The 19,536-nt window shown below is 27.8% G+C and overlaps 1 protein-coding gene across 5 annotated transcripts; it reads left to right on the top strand.

The window, feature by feature from the left end:
* Positions 1-5,480: 5,480 nt before the first annotated feature.
* LOC112751609 (probable serine/threonine-protein kinase WNK5) lies at positions 5,481-12,619 on the top strand. 5 transcript variants are annotated; one of them, XM_072220528.1, is made up of 8 exons: positions 5,481-6,116; positions 6,240-6,378; positions 8,085-8,350; positions 9,165-9,549; positions 9,955-10,276; positions 10,479-10,856; positions 11,388-11,604; positions 12,153-12,619. In XM_072220528.1, the coding sequence occupies exons 2-8, from the start codon at positions 6,271-6,273 to the stop codon at positions 12,322-12,324; spliced, it is 1,848 nt and encodes a 615-aa protein (XP_072076629.1). In that variant the 5' UTR covers positions 5,481-6,116; positions 6,240-6,270; the 3' UTR covers positions 12,325-12,619. The 5 variants fall into 5 exon arrangements, with proteins under 5 accessions (XP_072076629.1, XP_025656611.1, XP_025656602.1 ...); XM_025800826.3 differs by having other exon boundaries at positions 12,150-12,619; XM_025800817.3 differs by having other exon boundaries at positions 6,236-6,378; positions 12,150-12,619.
* Positions 12,620-19,536: the final 6,917 nt, after the last annotated feature.

The following is a 19,536-nucleotide window of genomic DNA, read 5'->3' as shown; positions in this document are numbered from 1 at the left end:
GATCATATGGTGTGTAGCACCACTGTCCGAATACCAGTTTTGATCATAGCTAAGGGATGATGTTTCTAGAGCACTCAAGTGAGCCTGTGGTTGTGATCATGCTTCTATATGCTCATAACCTGATCTTGAATTCTGGCTTTCATTTTTGCATGATGAATCATACCTGAACTAGCATCTGCGAGCTGTGTGAAAATCCTTATCACATAGCTAGCAAGCTGGTCTGCTACTTCCACCATCATATCGTCTTTCATTTTGACCACCACAGTTGAATCTTCTATCATTGTCATAGAATCGTCTGTCAAATCTTCCATAAGATCTTCTTTCATTGTTGGAGAAATCGCCTCTCATCGTTCTTCCACTTTGTCCTCTGAAATCACTCCTGAAATGCTCTCGACCTCCATAATTGTTTGAATAGTGAGCTACATTTGCTTGAATTAGCAGATCTGACCTCCTGAATCTTTTTATCATACTTTTATGTGCAAGAAGCAGACTCTAACTCTCCAACCGAGACACTAGACGATCGTAAAACTACAGATGTAATCAATGGTCTATATTCCTCCGTTAAGCCATTGAGTATGGCACTGACATGGTCACTTTTCCTGACTGGTTCTTTAACTGAGTCTAACATATCTATCGCTTCTTTAATTTCTAACACATAGCTACTAGTAGAACTTCCAATTTTAATGCTACTTAGTTTGTTCTTTAATTGCAGAATTTTTGCTCTAATTTGTGACGCAAAGTGATCTTCTAACCTTCTCCATACCTGATATGTGTACAGGCAACCTACCATTCGAGTAACGAAAGGCTTGGTCCTTGACGCCAACAACCAAGATTTGAGCAGAACATCTTGCTGCTTCCACCTTGAAATTTCTGAATTCTTTTCTCCTGAAATTGTGTATTAAGCTGGAATATCTTCTCCTATGATGTGTGCTAACAAATCGTATCCTTTAATTGTCGATTTCGCTTAATCTTTCTATTGAAAAAAGTTATCTTCATCAAGTTTCGTCGAAATTAGTGAGGACATGAAGTTAGGTTGGTACTGAACATGAGCTTCAGTGATTCTTGTGTTTACCTCTATGACGATTGAACGAATCACAACTCTGATACCATGGAAGGTATCAGTGCCTAACTGAAAGAGAAGAATAAAAGTAGTAGAACAGGAAACAAGAAGAGAGAATTGAAGAAGAAGAGAGAAGAGTTTCACTGATTTGGTAAAGGTGAATTGAACTATTACAACCCTCTTTGTAACTAATAACTGGCTATATATATTGAGTCTAATGACAATTAGTTTGTAACTAATCTAACTGAGAGAGTGTGTAACTAATTTTGTTGACTCGGTTGGCTTAACTAATTTAGTTTCAGCTTAATCATTACTCTATCACAAACGAAACTTTAACAAAAATATTTTTAACAGTATATTAATTCTATTAATTATTAATGAAAAATTTGACAGAGAATAACATTGATGCCATTTTAAATATTTTGAGATAAAAATAGAATAACTAAAATATTAGAAACCAAAATAGAATTCACCCCAAATATTGAAAACCAAAATAATACTTTACCATATATATATATATATATATATATATATATATATATATATATATATATATATATATATGTTTTACACAATTCAATTTTGAATTTGAAGTCGTGTAGAAAAAGGGGAGCTTTGATGCTCTATAATTTGAAGACAATATGACTTCAATAATATTGTTATTTAATTTGTATGTGTGAATTATATCTATATATATAAATATAGGAAAAGAAGGACGCACCATATATTAAAATAACCTAAAAAAAAGTGCCTAAAGTCAACGTCCTAGTAAGGTTATGAAAGAAAGAAGTTTCTTTTAACAATGAGAATAATGGTGGTAGGATTGTAATTTTTTAGAACAGTTTCCACAGGAAACAGATAACAATAATAATAATAATAATAATAATAGTAGTTACAATATATATAGTTGGTGGATGAGACTGTTTCATGGTAGCCTTGTCCAGTTGTCCGTCCATAATGTTCACATGAGACATATGAAAGAATGTTTAGAAGAAAAATGATCGAACCAATAGGTTGTAAATAATACATTGACAAATATTCACCCCCCATTTTAAATAGGTTTAAAAATTCTAATAATGGTCTCTATATTTTATTCCTTTTGTTTTTTCTAAATTGTACATTATTTAAAAAAAATTGACATTCAAAAATCTTTATGAATATAAGACAATACTTATTTTCTAACTTGAGATAAAATTAAAAGTAAAGATAACGTATATTTTTTGTCTTTAAAATTTGTTAAAAATTTTAAAAATATTTTAAGTTTTATTTTGTTTATTTTTATCTTAAAATTTTTTTATTTACATCAATATATCTGATGACGATTAATTTTTTAAAAAATTTAAGATTAATTTAGTAATAATTTCAGAAGAATAATTTTTAACATAAACAAATTAAATATATTTGTCATGTATTATTTTTAAATTAGTGTTAAATTTAAAAAAAATTAATTATTAAGAGTATATTTAATACAAATAAAAAAATTTTAGATAAATTTTAAAAAATAAAATATTTTCTATAAATTTTAAAAATTAAACAAAAGTCATATTTTACCCTCAAAGTAATAAGGTTAATAATACAACAATATACACCCACACATCTTACAATAGGATGTGCTGTCTCAAAAGAATAAAGATACAGACACAAAAATACATATAAATAAATAAAATATGTTTAGTTGTTAAAACATTAATAAGGAGTCAAAATTACATATGTTATTAGAAATCATTTATATTCTTATATATTTATTGGTAATGAAAATTGACGTGCTTTAAATATAACACTAAATAACAAGTATATTAGCCATTTTAAGTAATAAAAATATGAGTAAAGTATTATTTTACAAAAAATTGTTAAGTATTGAATTTATTTTCTTAACTATTATTTAGATTGATAAAATTTAATTGTATCATTAATTAGACTGTATATTACAAAATGTAGTAAAAATATAAATAGTAATAGAGTAGTTAATAGAAAAACTTACTGTCACTAAATAAATAGTAAATATATGTAACTGTATTTATATTTCTAATTGAAAATATTTAGTAATAAAAAATATTAATCTGTCAAATTTTATTATTTTTATTTTATTTAATATATTTTATAATAAATAAATATTAAATAAAATAAATTTAAACTGTTTAATTTTTTTATCTTTTTAATATTATCAATTTCTAATTGACAAAAAACGACAACTAAATTAAACACAACTCTAGTATACGCTAAACATGTTTTCAGTATGCATACATACTCTATACCCAAACCCAATACCGCTCAGAACAGGTTATTTATTTGTATTTTTGTGTGTGTGTAATTTTTTAGCAATAAAAAATATTATATATAATTAAATTATGCGAAAATTTGATATAAATGGCCAATTGCCAACTGACATTTTTGGTATTGCATTGAGGTTTTTCATTACGTGTGCATCTAATTTATTAATCAATCAACAGCCAAACGTAATCCTGACAAACCATGAACCAATTCTATTGGAGGTAACAATAACAAAAAATTAATAATTAAATTAGTTCTTAAAAATAGATATGATTTAAATTTATTTCAAAAAAATTTATTATTTATCTTTTAATTATTTTATTCATAATTTTCATCAACAATTAATAATGTTTAATATTAACTTATAACATATATAACATTTAACATATTTAATTAGACGTTAATCAGATATATTTTTATAAAAATTTATTAATTTAATCATTAAATCATATTAAAAAATAACTAAATTAATAAATTTTTATAAATATATTTAATTAATATTTAATTAGATATATCAGATATTATATATAATATTAATTAATGTTTTATAATATTAATATTTAAAAAAATTATTAATAAAATAACTGAAAAATAAATATAATTAAATTTTTAAAAATAAATTTTAAAAATATTTTATTTTTTAAGATTAATTTAAATTTATTATATTATCGATTGTATGCACGTCTATATGCAAATTTGGATACCGAACCAACGAGTTGAATATTCAGAACTCAGAAGTCAGAATATTTAGCTACTAGAGCTTTCGTCAGTTCATGTATGATTATGTAAGTTGTGTTTTTATAGATAAAGAATCAGGACGGGACCCTCCTTCTATATAAATAAAAAAGATAATGATGATCAATGACCAAAAGACGTTTAATTTTTTCTAAATTCAGAAGAGAAACTCAAACACAACACTTTTAGATAAAAATAAAAAGATTTATGTATGTTATCGTTGGCAAAAAATGTTCAATTAGTAACCTAAAATTTGATTATATTATCTAGAAATTATTAAAAATTTATTTTTGCATGAAAAAGATTGTATTTTCTAATTGAAAGTAAAACAATTGTATGTTTTAGGCAAAGTAATAAAATTTATTTATATAAATATATCTAGATATCTTTATAAATTGAACCAATTAATCTTAATTATGTGTCAAATTTAAATTGAATATAAATAGAAATATAATTAAATGATTATATAATAAAGTTACTATTTATTATGATGCTTTCATTGATATTATTATGGTCTTAAAGAATTGAATCAAATCGGTCGGTTTGATCCTATTAACTAAGAATCGACTATAAAATCGATTCGATTCAAAATAAAAATTAATCGATAACAAATCGGTTAACAATTAAAAAAACTAATAAAAAAATTAATTAATAGATTAAACTGATATAATTATTCAACAGTTAATCGATTTAAAATAATGAATTACAAATTTTTTTAAAAAATTATATATTTTATACTATGTTTGTTTTATTATATCTAGTTAAACTACAATTAAATTGGGTGAATAATTTTTAAATTTTGGCTGTGCTTGTTTCTGAGAAGATGATAGGATAAGACACTGAAAACAGGACAGGACAAGACACTGATGGATAGAGATACATAATTTTGTGTTCTTGTATTTTGTTTGACAATAAACTAGAACAAATTATGAAAATTTAATTTATTCTTTTTTTCATTTAAAAAATTTGAGATGAAAAATATAATAATAATAAATATAATTATAAAAAATTAACAAAAATAATGAAAAAAAAAATAAAAAATAAGTTGTGCCTCTTAGCTTGTTAGTGTTTCTGTGTCTTTCGTGTCAGGATGGACACAAAATATACTAATTTAGTGTCTGTAGACATATTGTCTTGATCCATATCTCCTCTGCCAAACACGATTTTGTGTCTCTGTATCTCTGTCTTAGTGTCTTGTCTCTGTAAACAAACGCAGCCTTATAGCTCCACTGATTCAATAACTTGTTTGATTTTCAGAAGTTTGGATATTATAACTCATCAATTTTTTTTACTCCTAAATTTAATAAGTATACAAGTGAACAAGTAAGTTTATTTTAATGTGAAAGAAACATTTTTATTTTGTATAGAAGGGTAGTGTTTGACTATAATATAATAAACAATAATACATGAAGCTAAGTATAACTATACAATGTAAAACCTCTCGTCTCCTATAGATTGTTCTATATCATATACCGACCACCACCACTCTTTAATTAATTTCCACACTACAATCCACAATCCACAATCCAAAAAAATCAAAATCTCCTCTTTTTTCCAAATCCTCTCTACTCTAGTATTCTGATTTGTTTTTTCCTCTTGTTTTCCTTTTACTACAAATGTTTCCATCAAAGTATGGCCATAGATTCTTCAAATTCAGGAGCCCAGTTTGTCCCAGCATGTTGTGTGGCCAATTTCTTTTCTAAACACACTACTTTTCATCAACACTAATAAAATCATCCTCTTTCATCCACAAGTATCTTCAACCATAGCTCTATTATTCCCTAATTAACCTTTTTAATACATAGTTTTTAGTTAACCTTTTTCCCTTTGTCCAATCAATTATACCAAATGGTTGGGAAACGTTTGTATGAGGTTTCGTGTGGAGTAGTTGGAATGGCATGGGTTATGCTTAGCGTTGACTATTCAAGACTCTTCTGGCTATTGTTTCGTGTCTTCTCTTATGAGAGTCATGCGTGGAAGCCTCGGATCATCTAGCACTTCATTCATTCAATCAATTTCATCTTATAGTAATCACCACATATACATACAGGTTCAGATCATATAATATATATCCATAGTAATAAGAATATGTTTTCTTATTGAGTTTTCAATTAATTAATATATAAATAATAAGGTGTTCAAGTTAAGTCAGAAAATAATTGTTGTTAGCTAGTGTTGTTGAGCTATCTATCATATCTGGAGCCATGTACAAGAAGGGGAGATTAGTTGGATGCAATAATGGTACTGCTAATAATGGAGCCATAGCTCAGTTTGGATATGTTGAGACTCATCCATCTGGAAGATATGGCCGTGTAAGTATTTCTCATTAATTAATCCCTTTTAATTTTCTTATATTCATCACTAATAATAATCTTTAGGTAATTAAGCATAGGCTTATTATTAGTTAGAGGTATAATTATTTATTTATTTATTTTATTAATTTAATTTGTTGGAATAAGTATATAATATATATATAGTATTTGTCATGAAATTATTTTTTTAAAAAATTTAAGCTGATAAAAAGAGGTATATATATATATATTTTAAATTTGTATAAATTTTTGTATGGACTTTTTTTATTTTTTATTTTATTTTTTTCTTTTTAAGGGATAACATGCATCGTAGCTAAAGATTTTTCGATTATAAAAATTCTGATATTATATCATGAAATTATTTCTTCTAAAAATTTAAGTTGATAAAAAAGACACATAAACAATTATATATCTAATACTATCAAAATTTCTATAATTTAAAGGTTTAAAATTCGATCTTTACTTTAAACTTTTTTTGTATAACTAATGAAACAGTACATGATTCATGCTTAGAAGAAATTGAGGGCCTTTTTTTCTGCACGTACTGTGTTATTTGTTTTAATTACTTTAGATCTACGGTATATGGTATGTTTTCTGTTATATATTGGTTGATTTTCATTTGAGCAATTATGTTGGGTTTGTGAATTTCTAACTTTTTAAAATCTCAATAATGGTTTGGATTGACTTTCTTTGCTTTTAGAGAAAAAAAAAGTATATATTCTGTCTTATTGTTATATTATTTTAGTAGCAACATATGATTGGGTCAACTTGCTATAAGAAAACTGTTTATTGAACAAATATAATTTTTACTCCATTGTCACCTAACATTTATAAACGGGTCTGTTATTTTAAACATTCTATTATGGTTTTGATTTAAAAAATTTAAAAATAGAAAAATTGTTAGCCTTTACTGTTCACTTCATATTCGTCAGATCAATTTTATTGATTTGAAGATACAAATACTTATCTTCAAGTTGATACGCACCATAAGAATGAAAATTTTCTGAAGGTCAAAGATGTAAATTACTTACCAAAAATTATTTTTTCCTAAACAAAATTAAACACCTTATATTCTGTTTTTTCCTTCTGTGTTTGTTTGAGGTGAAAATGGGAGGAAAGAAAAGGAAGGGAAAGAAATTAAAAAGAAAATAATTATTTTTCTTTGTTTGGTTGAAGAGAAAAATAGGAGAGGAAAGAAAATGAATGGAAAAATATTGGTGGGACCCACCAATTTTTTTTCCCTCCAACAATGGAGAGAAAATGGAGAGAAAATTATTTATCTCTCTCTACTTCTAATATTATCCCTTTATTTTTTTCAATATATTTTATAATATAAGGGTAAAATTGTCTTTTTATATTATTTCTTTCTTTCTTATTTTCCTTTCATCCAAACACATCTAAAGAAAATAAAAATCCACTCAATTTCTTTCCTTTCCTTTCTTTCCTTTCTATTTCTTTCCTCTATATTTCTTTCCTTCCAACCAAACATAGACCTTTATTTAATCCTTAGCACGCCCAAGGGTCAACGTGTATATATATATATATATATATCACAAGAAAATTTGACTATTTTTAATTAATGAAGACTTGTACTACTATATGTTAATTAATCAACTTTTTTTGTTTGGACATTTGATCTAGTTGCCTAGTAAGACTATGAAATTAGTAATTTAATTATTATTATTATTGGTGGTTAATTATTGTAGTTCAGAGATGTTTTGGGGAAAGGAGCAATGAAGGTAGTGTATAGGGCATTTGATGAAGTGCTCGGAATAGAAGTGGCTTGGAACCAAGTCAAACTTGGTGATGTTTTTCATTCACCAGACCAATTACAACGTCTTTATTCAGAGGTCCATCTTCTCAAGAACCTTGACCATGAATCAATCATGACCTTCCATGACTCTTGGATCGATGTCCACTCTAGATCCTTCAACTTCATCACTGAATTGTTCACCTCTGGCACCCTAAGAGAGTAATAATAATAATAGAACAATTTTTCTTCTACTTGATTATTTTAACATAGGAATATATCCATTAGATTCACTTAAATTGGTATGTCAATAATTGTAGTTTAATTATGGAGATTATTCACGTAAAAATATTTTTATATGAAGATAATAATTAAAAATTATTAAATAATTTAATATATATTTATATTTTTAAAAATATTATCTGTTTATCAAAATCAGTTATCATATTAATTACTGTATATTTATATATAAATATATATTATTTAATTTATTTTTAATATGTATTTTATATTTGAATATATATTTTATACTAGTAACTAATTTGATAACTGATTTTTTATATATATTTAATATAATTATTATATGTTAGCTGTTATCTTTACTGGAAAATATTTTTTCTGTGAGTAATTAATGTTAATTAATTGTGATTTTAGTTCTATAAGCATAGAATAGACATATTGAATCTGAAAATTTTATAAAATGATATAGTGAGAAATTTAATTAGGTAACTTCTATTTTAAAAATTAACCACTTCACTTTATAATTTTAAAATTTTTCTTATTTTAATCTCGATATATTACATTTATCTCTTTCTCTATATACACTATAGATTTGCTTTAGTTTAATAACTCACATTCAACACTTACCTAACACCAAATTGGCACTTATTGAACCTTAGATATACAAATTACAGATTTTTACTTTTTAAGATTAGACAATATTACATATGAAACTAATAGATTTTATCCAATAATAATAGATTATGTTATTTTTGTGACAACATGATTGTGATGTGTAATAAATACGTATATGTAGGTATAGAAAGAAGTACAAGAGAGTAGATATAAGAGCAATTAAGAATTGGGCAAGGCAGATTCTAAGGGGATTGGAGTATTTACACAGCCATGATCCACCAGTGATTCATAGAGACATAAAATGTGACAACATATTTGTGAATGGGCATTTGGGTGAGGTCAAGATTGGTGACTTAGGCCTTGCAGCAATTCTTCGTGATAGTTCACAACACGCACACAGTGTCATTGGTACACCGGAATTTATGGCACCTGAATTGTATGAAGAGGAATACAATGAGCTTGTTGATGTCTATTCATTTGGGATGTGTATGATTGAGTTGTTCACTTCTGAGTTCCCATACAGTGAATGCTCCAACCCAGCTCAAATTTACAAGAAAGTTACTTCAGTAAGTTTTTAATTCACAATTATTTAACACTTTTTTTTTATCCAATTCATTCGTCATATTTATGGTTCTAAAAATCAGATCAAACTGACAGATTTAGCCAAACCAAAAATCTGCTATCAAATCGATTATATTCAAGATAAAAAATAGTTGTAAATAGACCGATGAAAATCGATAAACTAATAAAAAATTTCTTATATCAATCTAATCTATTTGATTTTTTAACCACGGACCGATTTAAAATAAAATACTAAAGCAATATTTTTAAAAAAATTATATATTTTATATATAAATATGTTATTTTATTATATCTAGTTAATTTCTATTAAACCTTTAATCTTTTGAATTTTTAAATCTTCTGTTTTAATAACCAGTTTAATTTTTATTTTTTTGGACGGACTTTAACAGGGGAAGCTACCAAATGCCTATTACAGAATCAATGATTTGGAGGCCCAAAGATTTATTGGAAAGTGTTTGGCAAATGTCTCAGACAGGCTGCCAGCAAAGGACCTTTTGTTGGACCCATTTTTGGCAATGGACCAACTTCACTCACCACTACAAAGCCCAAGCCCAAGATCAAGCCCAACATTACTCAATTTCAATGCCAAAGAGAAGAAGAAACCTTCAATCATGACTGAAGAAACAAAGGGCACACACATGACAATAACAGGCTCCATGAATGAAGAGGATGACACAGTTTTCCTTAAAGTTCAAATTTCCAACCAAAGTGGTATGCACAAAATTAATTAGATTTCCCAAAAATTCAAAATTTTTTAGATATAGTGGATAAAATTTTTATTTTCCAAGAATGCATGATAATTTTGTTAGAAACTTACCCTTTCTAGAGTTGCTTTAAGAGAAAAAAAAATCATTATTTTCTTTTAATCACAATTACTAATCTATTATGAAACGTGTATTGTATGTTGATATAGGGAGCACAAGAAACATATACTTCCCATTTGACACCATAAATGACACAGCCATTGATGTGGCAATGGAGATGGTTAAAGAACTTGAAATTAGTGACTTGGAACCAATGGAGATTGCTGAAATGATAGAAGAAGAGGTATCAGCTTTGGTTCCAACATGGAGGGACTTGGGAAATTCTATTAAGTATCAAAGACAACATAGCTTTAGCTATGAACAAGAAGAAGATGATTATGATGATGATGATGATGTTAGCAATAATCACAATCCTTTCTTCTCATTGTCTTCTCCCTCTTCCTCTCATGGTTCTCTCCCAATGCTTTACCAAAATATTACACAAATTGGTGGAAACCATTACCCACTTTCTCATGATTTGCCTCAAGGTACTCTACTTTTAGATTTATATATTGTATTAAATATTCAAATTAGTTCTTAAAAAATATGCAGATATTAATTAATTAAGTTTCTATAATATAAAATAATTTCAAAGAGTATAAATTTAATTTGGTACTAGAAATTATAAATGTATTTCATTCTAATTTTTTGACATTTTTCAAATTAATTATTTAATTCTTTTAATTTATATTTTGGAAGTCATTTTAATTCTTGATCAATTAAGTGTTAATCAACTGTCATTATTGTTTTGCTAATATGTCATTAATTGGTGATCATCAAGTTATGTGCCATATGCATGCATACATGTCACTTTACATAAAGTTTGACTAATAATTAGAGACTAACTAATTAAATGTAATCTTAATTTCTTAATGGCCAAATATAGAACCTTTACTACTCCAACCAAGAGTATAAAAAGACAAACATAAAACTAATTCAATGGCACATATATTTTTGAAGGATTAACAATTTCTCTAAAATATAATATAAAATGCAAATAGTAACTTTTGAATTTGTAGATGATCCCCTTATGAATGATGATGCAAGCTCTCAAAGTTCTTTGGATTCCTTCAAGTATTCCCATTTACACTACTTGGACGCAAGCAATGAAGATAATGATCATGTTTCAACTCTTCTAACTATCAACAACAAGTGCACAAGATTTTGCCCTAGAGAAGAGGTGGTGGAGGCTGATTTCACCAACCAGTTTTGCAACATGAGAATGGATCCTTGCAGGTAAAACATAGTAGAAATAAATTTTGCAATATATACTTGAGTAATTAAAGATATTTAAGTATAGAAAATTAATTTTTAATTAGTTAACATTAATTAACTTTTTTATTATAATAAAATTATTTTTTAAATTCTGATTTTTTTAGAGGATTTAGAATTTAGAATTTATGTTTAGGATTAAAAATTTAAGATTTAAAATTTAAAATAAAATACTAATTTTAAAAATATTTTTTAATGTTGAATGAAAAAAAAATTGATTACCTAATTGAACTTATACTAAAAATCAACAATAATGTATTTGTGTATATTATTTTATTTCGCTTATTTTTTTTAAATTAGAACAATAAAACTTTAAAATAGAAGAATGATCATAATTCATAACAGAATAATCAAATATTTTTATGAATATTAAATACAAACTTCTATACAGAACTTAATTTTTGGAGTTTATTTTACATGATAGTTTAATAATGGTACTATATCTTTTGCATTTAATTAACTTCTTAGTGTTTAACTAATTGGATTATCTGGGTCCATGCATGTTACAGTAGGTACCATAAGGCTATGGTAGGGCATGGATTCCCAAGACTAACTAGGATTCAATCATATGTTGATGTGAGGAGGCAACAAATACAGACATCATTGGTGGAGGAGATACATAAAAGAAGGATGTTCAAGACTGTTAATGCCATTGAGAACATTGGATTTCAGAATCCCAAATGAGTCATCAACGTTTTCAAAGCTTGGTTTTGTCACACTCTAGTGACTTGGTTGTTTTCAAAAGTTGAAGGCTTTCTTAGAAATTAAGAAAAAAAAAATATTTTCTTCCTTTTATGTAGTTTTGTGTGTTTTTTTTTTTTTTTTGCTTATCACTTTTAATTTGTTGTCTTGCTTTATGAAGTCTGTTAGTATATTTGTAAACCATACGGACTCACCAGAAAGTTGCACAATATTGTGAAAACCTTGTAATATATTTCAGTTATGTCTATGGTTAGACTTGTTTACTTGTTTTGTTTAATTATGGAATGCAAAGGATTTACTCTGCTATTGAAAATAAGGATATAAACTTTATGTTTATCTGAACCAATCATTAGTTAAGAAACTATACATGTTAAATTTAAAATTTATACATCCAAAAAAATCTCAATTTTTTCTTTAAAGACAAACATAGAAATTATAGTATCTGCTGCATAAATTAAAAATGTCAAGGCCTCTAGCTCCAATCATTTAAGTCAATTTATGTGGTAGCTGTGATATAATTATACTAGATATATACTAAAATTAATTAATAAAATTAGTTATTAGTATAAAATATATATTATAATACAAAATACACATTAAAAATTAATTAAATAATATATATATTTTTTCACAAAAAAATACATAATAATTAATTTTAGTATACAAATAATATTTTTGGCTGCGATATTGTTCTTGGCAGTAGTATATATATTGCTGCATAATACTCTTGTGAGATCAGAATTGAGTTCCAATACAATCACAAATTCACAATTGTTTCTTCATTCTTAAGCAACTCTTCCTCTGCTCCCTTCTCTGTTCTTCATCATCTTTGTGTTCTTGATCTCATTAACATAGCTTTGCCTTCTACATAAAAAAAATTATATTAACAACTATAGCTTTCGGCATAATCAACCATTGACTACTAGATGCAACAAAGATAAAAAAAAAGATTGGTTCTGGATTTGATGAATTTGTGATACTTTATTATAAAGATATATAACCAATCTAATCTTGAAACTGTTGAACCACATATTCCTTGGTTCTTAAAGTGGAATTGTTGCCAATAATGTGCTTAGTTGTACTAGTATTTTGATTATCACACAACAATGGATAATACTATTAATAAGACTTTGGTGAATTACAAGAAAGAACACATCCAGTTGCTGAAGAAGACAAACAAAATCCATTGCTTTGATTCTTTTACTGTATATATGTTGATCTTAATACATACTTTCATGTAATGGACAAATCACATCACTTGATTTATGTAGAGTTTGTTGGTTACATTTTGGAACAAAAGGAGGTGAAAATTATAAAAGTTTCAAGTAAAGTGCACATATCCCAAGTAGCTTAATTCATTATGATTCTAAGCAATTCAATGATCCAATATACATATATAGTTGCAAATTAAACCATGCTATTCTTAATAGTATGTTGAAAATGATGGGTAATGGGAGAGTACACTACTCAAGGGTACTGCTACAGAGACTTAGTAAAACTCATCAAAAGTTTTAGTAATAATATTGAATTGGTTAAAATAGTTAATATATTTATTTTTGCAATTGATGTATATAAAGTGTGTATTGGATACAACTGAGCTATTATGCTGAAGAAATAGTTCTTGGTTTCTGCGGTATTTTCTAATCTGACAGACTAAAGATTAATCTGTCATAAATTAGAGTTCTATTTAAGATTTTTTTGCTCGCCAACTAATTTAATTAATATATGATGTATGATTCTACTAAAAAATTAAGATTTTTTACTTGATGAATAAATTCAATTTATTACATTGACGGTTGTCTCGTGTTAGAAATAACTATTTATGTATTTATTTTTATCGACTAAAATTTCTGAAATAATTAATTATATAATATGGTATTAGAATTTGTTTGACAAAAAAAATTTAAATTTCAATTGAATAAAAAAAATTATATTGAAAAAGACATGTTAAAACTGTAATAGTTTTGTGATTTTTTTTCTTATTAACTTGAATTTATTTTAAGATAAATGGTTGTGGATGGGAATGTGATAAAATAAAATGGTTTGTTGGAAGAGAAACAAGAGAATATGTGCTTCTACGTTCTCATGCAACATATCATTTATATTCCCATATATGACTCACATAATGTATGTCTAGGGGAATGTTTTTATGAACTATAAACGCTATATAGTCATCATATCATGTCATATAAAAATACAATTATGTGACAATACATACATACTCATGTGTATATTGTGGTGAGACAGATGTTGATGTATATATCGGGCAAAAGAAGTACGTGTTGTATACATAATGGTGAAATGAAATGTTTGAATAACCCTATATTCTTATCTCAAAAAAGATACAATAATATTACGTGTCTTGTGATAGTTAAATTTTCAATGCGCATGGTGCTCTCTCTCTCTCTCTCTCTCTCTGACCAAATAAAAATTGCTTAAAAACCATAGATATTTTTCTCTTAAATTTAGTTTTCAAAATGATGTGATATATATATATATTAACCACTGATAAATTATAAGTAGGTTATATTTTTATTATTCTATACATCCAACATACAACCCCTTTTTTTTATATATAAAAAAGACCTAGAAAGTTGTTTTTCAATGTATCATATATAATATATTATTACTCTTTTTAAATCACAATCTTAAACAAGTTATTTTAGTAACCATATTTAATCAAGTCAGTTTAATAGTTTATTGACAAAATAAAAATTAATTAAAAACACACATAAGAAGAAAAAAACTTAGTTAAATTTAATTATAAAAATAATTTATTCATTTAATATTTTTATAATAAAAAATAATCATCTTATTATTTGATCATCTCCAAATAAATCTTTTGCACTCTTACACAAACTCTTATACACTCTTTTTATCCTTTCATGATTCTCATTCTTAAGAATATATGTTACTCTATTTTAATTTATTTTTTCTGGATTTTGATTGTTGGCTTAATTTAATAGGTTAAGAACTAATTTTTATAAATCTAAATTTTATTTAAAAATTCATTATTAACTAATAATATAAATTATTGTATATATAAAATAAAATTTAAATTTTTAATAATTATTACTAAATAAATAATCTAACTATATATTTGATTAAATTTTATTTATAATAAATTGGACTAAGTTATCCAAATGACTAGAAAGTCTGATAGAAACCAAATTGGCCAGCTAATTAATTGATCCTTAAGTAACTAATGGAGCATGCACTCAATTACAATCATATCAATCACATCAATATTTTGAAGGGCCCCATTTTTCCATTATTGTTTACCAGAGCAATAATACTTTTATTTTCTTTAGTCTTAATTAGTTGTACAAAGCTATCAATTTTAGTGCAAAGGACTATGCTGAATCATGTTGTTTTGGCTCAGAAAGAAATCCTTTCATATAATAAAAACAATAATATAACTTAATGATTTGTGCTATGATGACATTAATTAATATTTGGTCAACTTGTATTTTTATAGCGATTATCGTTTCTGTATAGTGTATATATATATAGTCAAATAGACCCTTTTACTAGTTGAGCTTCTTTTGGTTGTTGTGCCTCCAACTTTGGATTGTGAATGGTTAGCAACAGAAATTACACTTTGTTTGGGGCGGAAAGAAATAGGAAGGAGAGAAATTGAGTGAAAAAAAATAAAAAAAAAGAAATAGAAGTGAAATTTAATTTTTATAGGTGTGTTTGGATAAAAAGAAAATAATATAAAAAGATATTGAAAGATAAATAATTTATGTTGTTTGTTTGGAAAAAAAAATAGAGAGAAAAAATGAATTAAGTTATATAATGATAATATTACCCTCCATATTATATAGTAATATTATTATGTATACAATTATGTAAATATTCATAAATGTGATTAAATAATAACAACAAAATTTAATTATATTTATAATATAACAAGTTAGGAATACAAATTTGATAAAATAATAATAATAATAATAATAATAATAAAGAAGAGGGTAGGATTTGGAAATGATGTAGTGAAACGTATTTTCTTTTCATTTTTTCGTCTTAGGTGGAGAGAAAAAATTTTTGTGGGTTCCAATCACTTTTTGTTACTGTTCTCTCTTTCTCTTTACATTTTCTTTCATTCCCAAACAAGTGAAATATCAGATTTCCTTCCTTTTTCTTTCCGTTCATGATCAATTCCCCCTAATTTCCATCTAAACAAACACAGCGTTAGAGACAAGTAATAGTGATAAAAACATTACACACAAGAAAAGGTTTTATATCTTATTTAGTAGTAACATGAAATATTTATAACAAAAAAATACAATAAATAAATATTATTATTCTTGTCGAATCACCATAAACTTACAAACGGTCATAAAAAAAAGTCGCTTGTGACAGTCCACAATAAAATCAGTTATTTTGTCAAATCAACTTTTATTTTAGTAGCACCAAAATAAAAATAAAAAATCAGGCTTTTTTATATAAATAATCATTGGAAACACTTTAATTCCTAGAATATGCATGCATCAAAATTTTTTCTTAAATACGCATGCTCATATCAAGACCTTCGGCCACGAAATGGAGATGCATACCATTTCACAACCGGCGCCAGCGAAATGGAGGAGAGAGGTGCAGGGTCCAACTCAACCCTGACACACACGAAATGGAGAGCCATTTAGTGGCTGCCACCCACGAAATGGAGGGAGAGCCATCTAGTGGCTGCCACCCACGAAATGGGAAAACCTGGGGCAGCGGTCACGAATTGGATGAAAATCACGTGTATCGCCCACGAATTGAGACCAGAATTTGCCTATATAAAGGCTCGTAGATGACCCGAAAGAAGGCATTAGCTTCACTCTCCTCTCACTCTAGAAAGTTGCTCTCAATCTCTTCTCCCTCTTTCTTTCTTAAAGAATTTCTGGTCTTAAGATTTGTTTGCTATTTCTATGGCTTCGGAGAATGTTTACGTGATTATATACCCAAATGGTGAAATCTCTCATACAGCAGAAGGTATTACATTCGTTTGCGATGATCCACTGTGGATAATGATTCCACCACAGACATCGTTGCAAGAGTTGAAGAATCTGATTCTGATGCATATCGGAATGGTTGGAAAAAAAGAAATCAGGAAGCTGACTTACAGGATGCCGGTTGCAGTGGCCAACTCGTTTTCCTATCAAAAAATGCAAATAAAATTCGATCAGCATGCGTCGATGATGTTTTCTTACCATCGCAGCATAGGAAGCATCTATTCGTTGGAGGTTTGTCTGAATCTTCAAGATATTGGTGGAAGCTCATCCAGTTCGAATAATCTGTTGCTAGGCACATAGCACGATATAACCAACAGAGGACGGCACTACCCCAACTGTAGGTGCCTATGGCATCATACTCAGCCAATAAAGGCAGATATCGAACATAGACTGTGTTGTTGGCCTTATCTGGAAGAAGGACGCCTCCCAACAGGTAAAGTATGTAACATCGTGCGTACTGCATGAGGCCATTATCATCTAAGTCAAGCGGCATCTGTTGAAGACGAGTTCTGAGCCACTTCAACTTGATGTTGTACTTCGTTGTCCCTACGTGGCCGGCGAAAACCTCACCTAGAAGTTCATGACATTATTCCTAAATATCTCTTTGGTGAAACTTACTCCATGACCTTAACGTACCGCTAACAGGCTGACCATCAACAGGTAGACCTAACTGCATGGCTACATCTTCCAGGGTTATGGTACACTCACCCCAATGGAGATGAAAAGTATGAGTTTCCGGTCGCCATCGTTCGACAAAGGCACTAATAAGTGGATTGTCGTACTCGAAGCGCTTGATCAGCGAGGCATGATAAAATCCGGTGCATTTCAGATAAAGCTCAAGCCTCTCCCGCCTAATTGCCATGGTTGGATCCTCAGCCTCTAACATGAAAACATCAACCAGCGTGCCATGAGGAGTAAGAACACGTGTGGGCTACAACATAAAAAGCCAAGAAAGACAACAGTTACGAATACTATATAAAATTTTTAAATATCGAAGAAATTAGTTATAACATTCCCTAACAACAGCAATCCGATTATTTAAGGTAAACTAACATTATGGAATAAATGTGCCGCTATGTGAAGTTCGTCCAACCGGTTTAAGTTCTCCTCCACGTTCACCCCTCCCCCACTCATATTTAGTTTTAATTTTTTTATAAAACTCACCACCACAAACTCACCCCCTATCAGCTTTCATTTACCACTCTCACAACTTTATTTTTCTACCCCTATTTCAATTTCACCGTGCATGAAGGCTCTCCCCACCCCCTTTTATAACACTCTTGGCTCCATTTCCAATACACCCTTGCCATCCAACACGCCAATGCATGTGAGCTTCCTGCTGCAGCCGCTTTGACCGCCCAACTCGTGCCCACCAGAAACGAAGACCCCAACTCGTGGTCGCCGCCAACTAAATGGCCCATTTCGTGGCCGGTGAGCTTGAGATGCTCCAGTTTGTGTGCGCCGTCCTGAAAGTGCCTCATCTCCTTGGTGGCAGCCACGAATTCGCAGACCCTGCACCTCTCTCCTCCATTTCGCTGGCGCCGGTTGTGAAATGGTATGCATCTCCATTTCGTGGCCGAAGTCTTGATATGAGCATGCGTATTTAAGAAAAAATTTCGATGCATGCGTATTCTAGGAATTAAAGTGTTTCCAATGATTATTTATATAAAAAAGCCTAAAAAATCAACACATTATCTCAATCTCTAACTCTGTCATTAATTGAAAACACTGTTTGGTTATATTTCTAATTAAAAAGAGGAGTATATGAATATTTATAATTTTAATATAATTTCTTAAATTCTTTAAATTTGAGTGATTTTTTCATAATTTTTTTATTATTATTTAAAATTAATATCTTTTTCAATTCTTAACTATTTATTTAAAAATAAAATAATTTTTTACAATTTAAAATTTTTATTCAATTTTCAACCATTTAAATAATTACTCTAAACAGTTTTTGACATATCAGCATGTCATTATTTATATAAATTATTTAGATCAATTATTTGAATGATGAAGATCGATTAGACTAATTACTTAAATAATTGAAGATCGATTAAAAATTTTTGAATCACAGAAAATTACTTTGTTATCCTTTAGTAGTAGACACATAATCAAAAGGAGATGTTTACTCTTTTATTTATCTTATTCTAAAGTTACATTTGTTGATATATTAGAGTGAGCTTACTATATATTA

Source organism: Arachis hypogaea, chromosome 2 (assembly GCF_003086295.3).
Source record: "Arachis hypogaea cultivar Tifrunner chromosome 2, arahy.Tifrunner.gnm2.J5K5, whole genome shotgun sequence".
NCBI classification, from domain to species: domain Eukaryota; kingdom Viridiplantae; phylum Streptophyta; class Magnoliopsida; order Fabales; family Fabaceae; genus Arachis; species Arachis hypogaea.
Note: the sequence above shows the minus strand (reverse complement) of the source record. Positions and strands in the feature narration are given on the sequence as shown.

Bases quoted from the DNA above. Each gene is read 5' to 3' on its own strand.
- LOC112751609 (XM_025800826.3), top strand. From the start codon at position 6,271: ATGTACAAGAAGGGGAGATTAGTTGGATGCAATAATGGTACTGCTAAT. The intron at 6,379-8,084 runs GTAAGTATTTCT...TAATTATTGTAG, and splicing joins CATCTGGAAGATATGGCCGT to TTCAGAGATGTTTTGGGGAA. The intron at 8,351-9,164 runs GTAATAATAATA...ACGTATATGTAG, and splicing joins ACCTCTGGCACCCTAAGAGA to GTATAGAAAGAAGTACAAGA.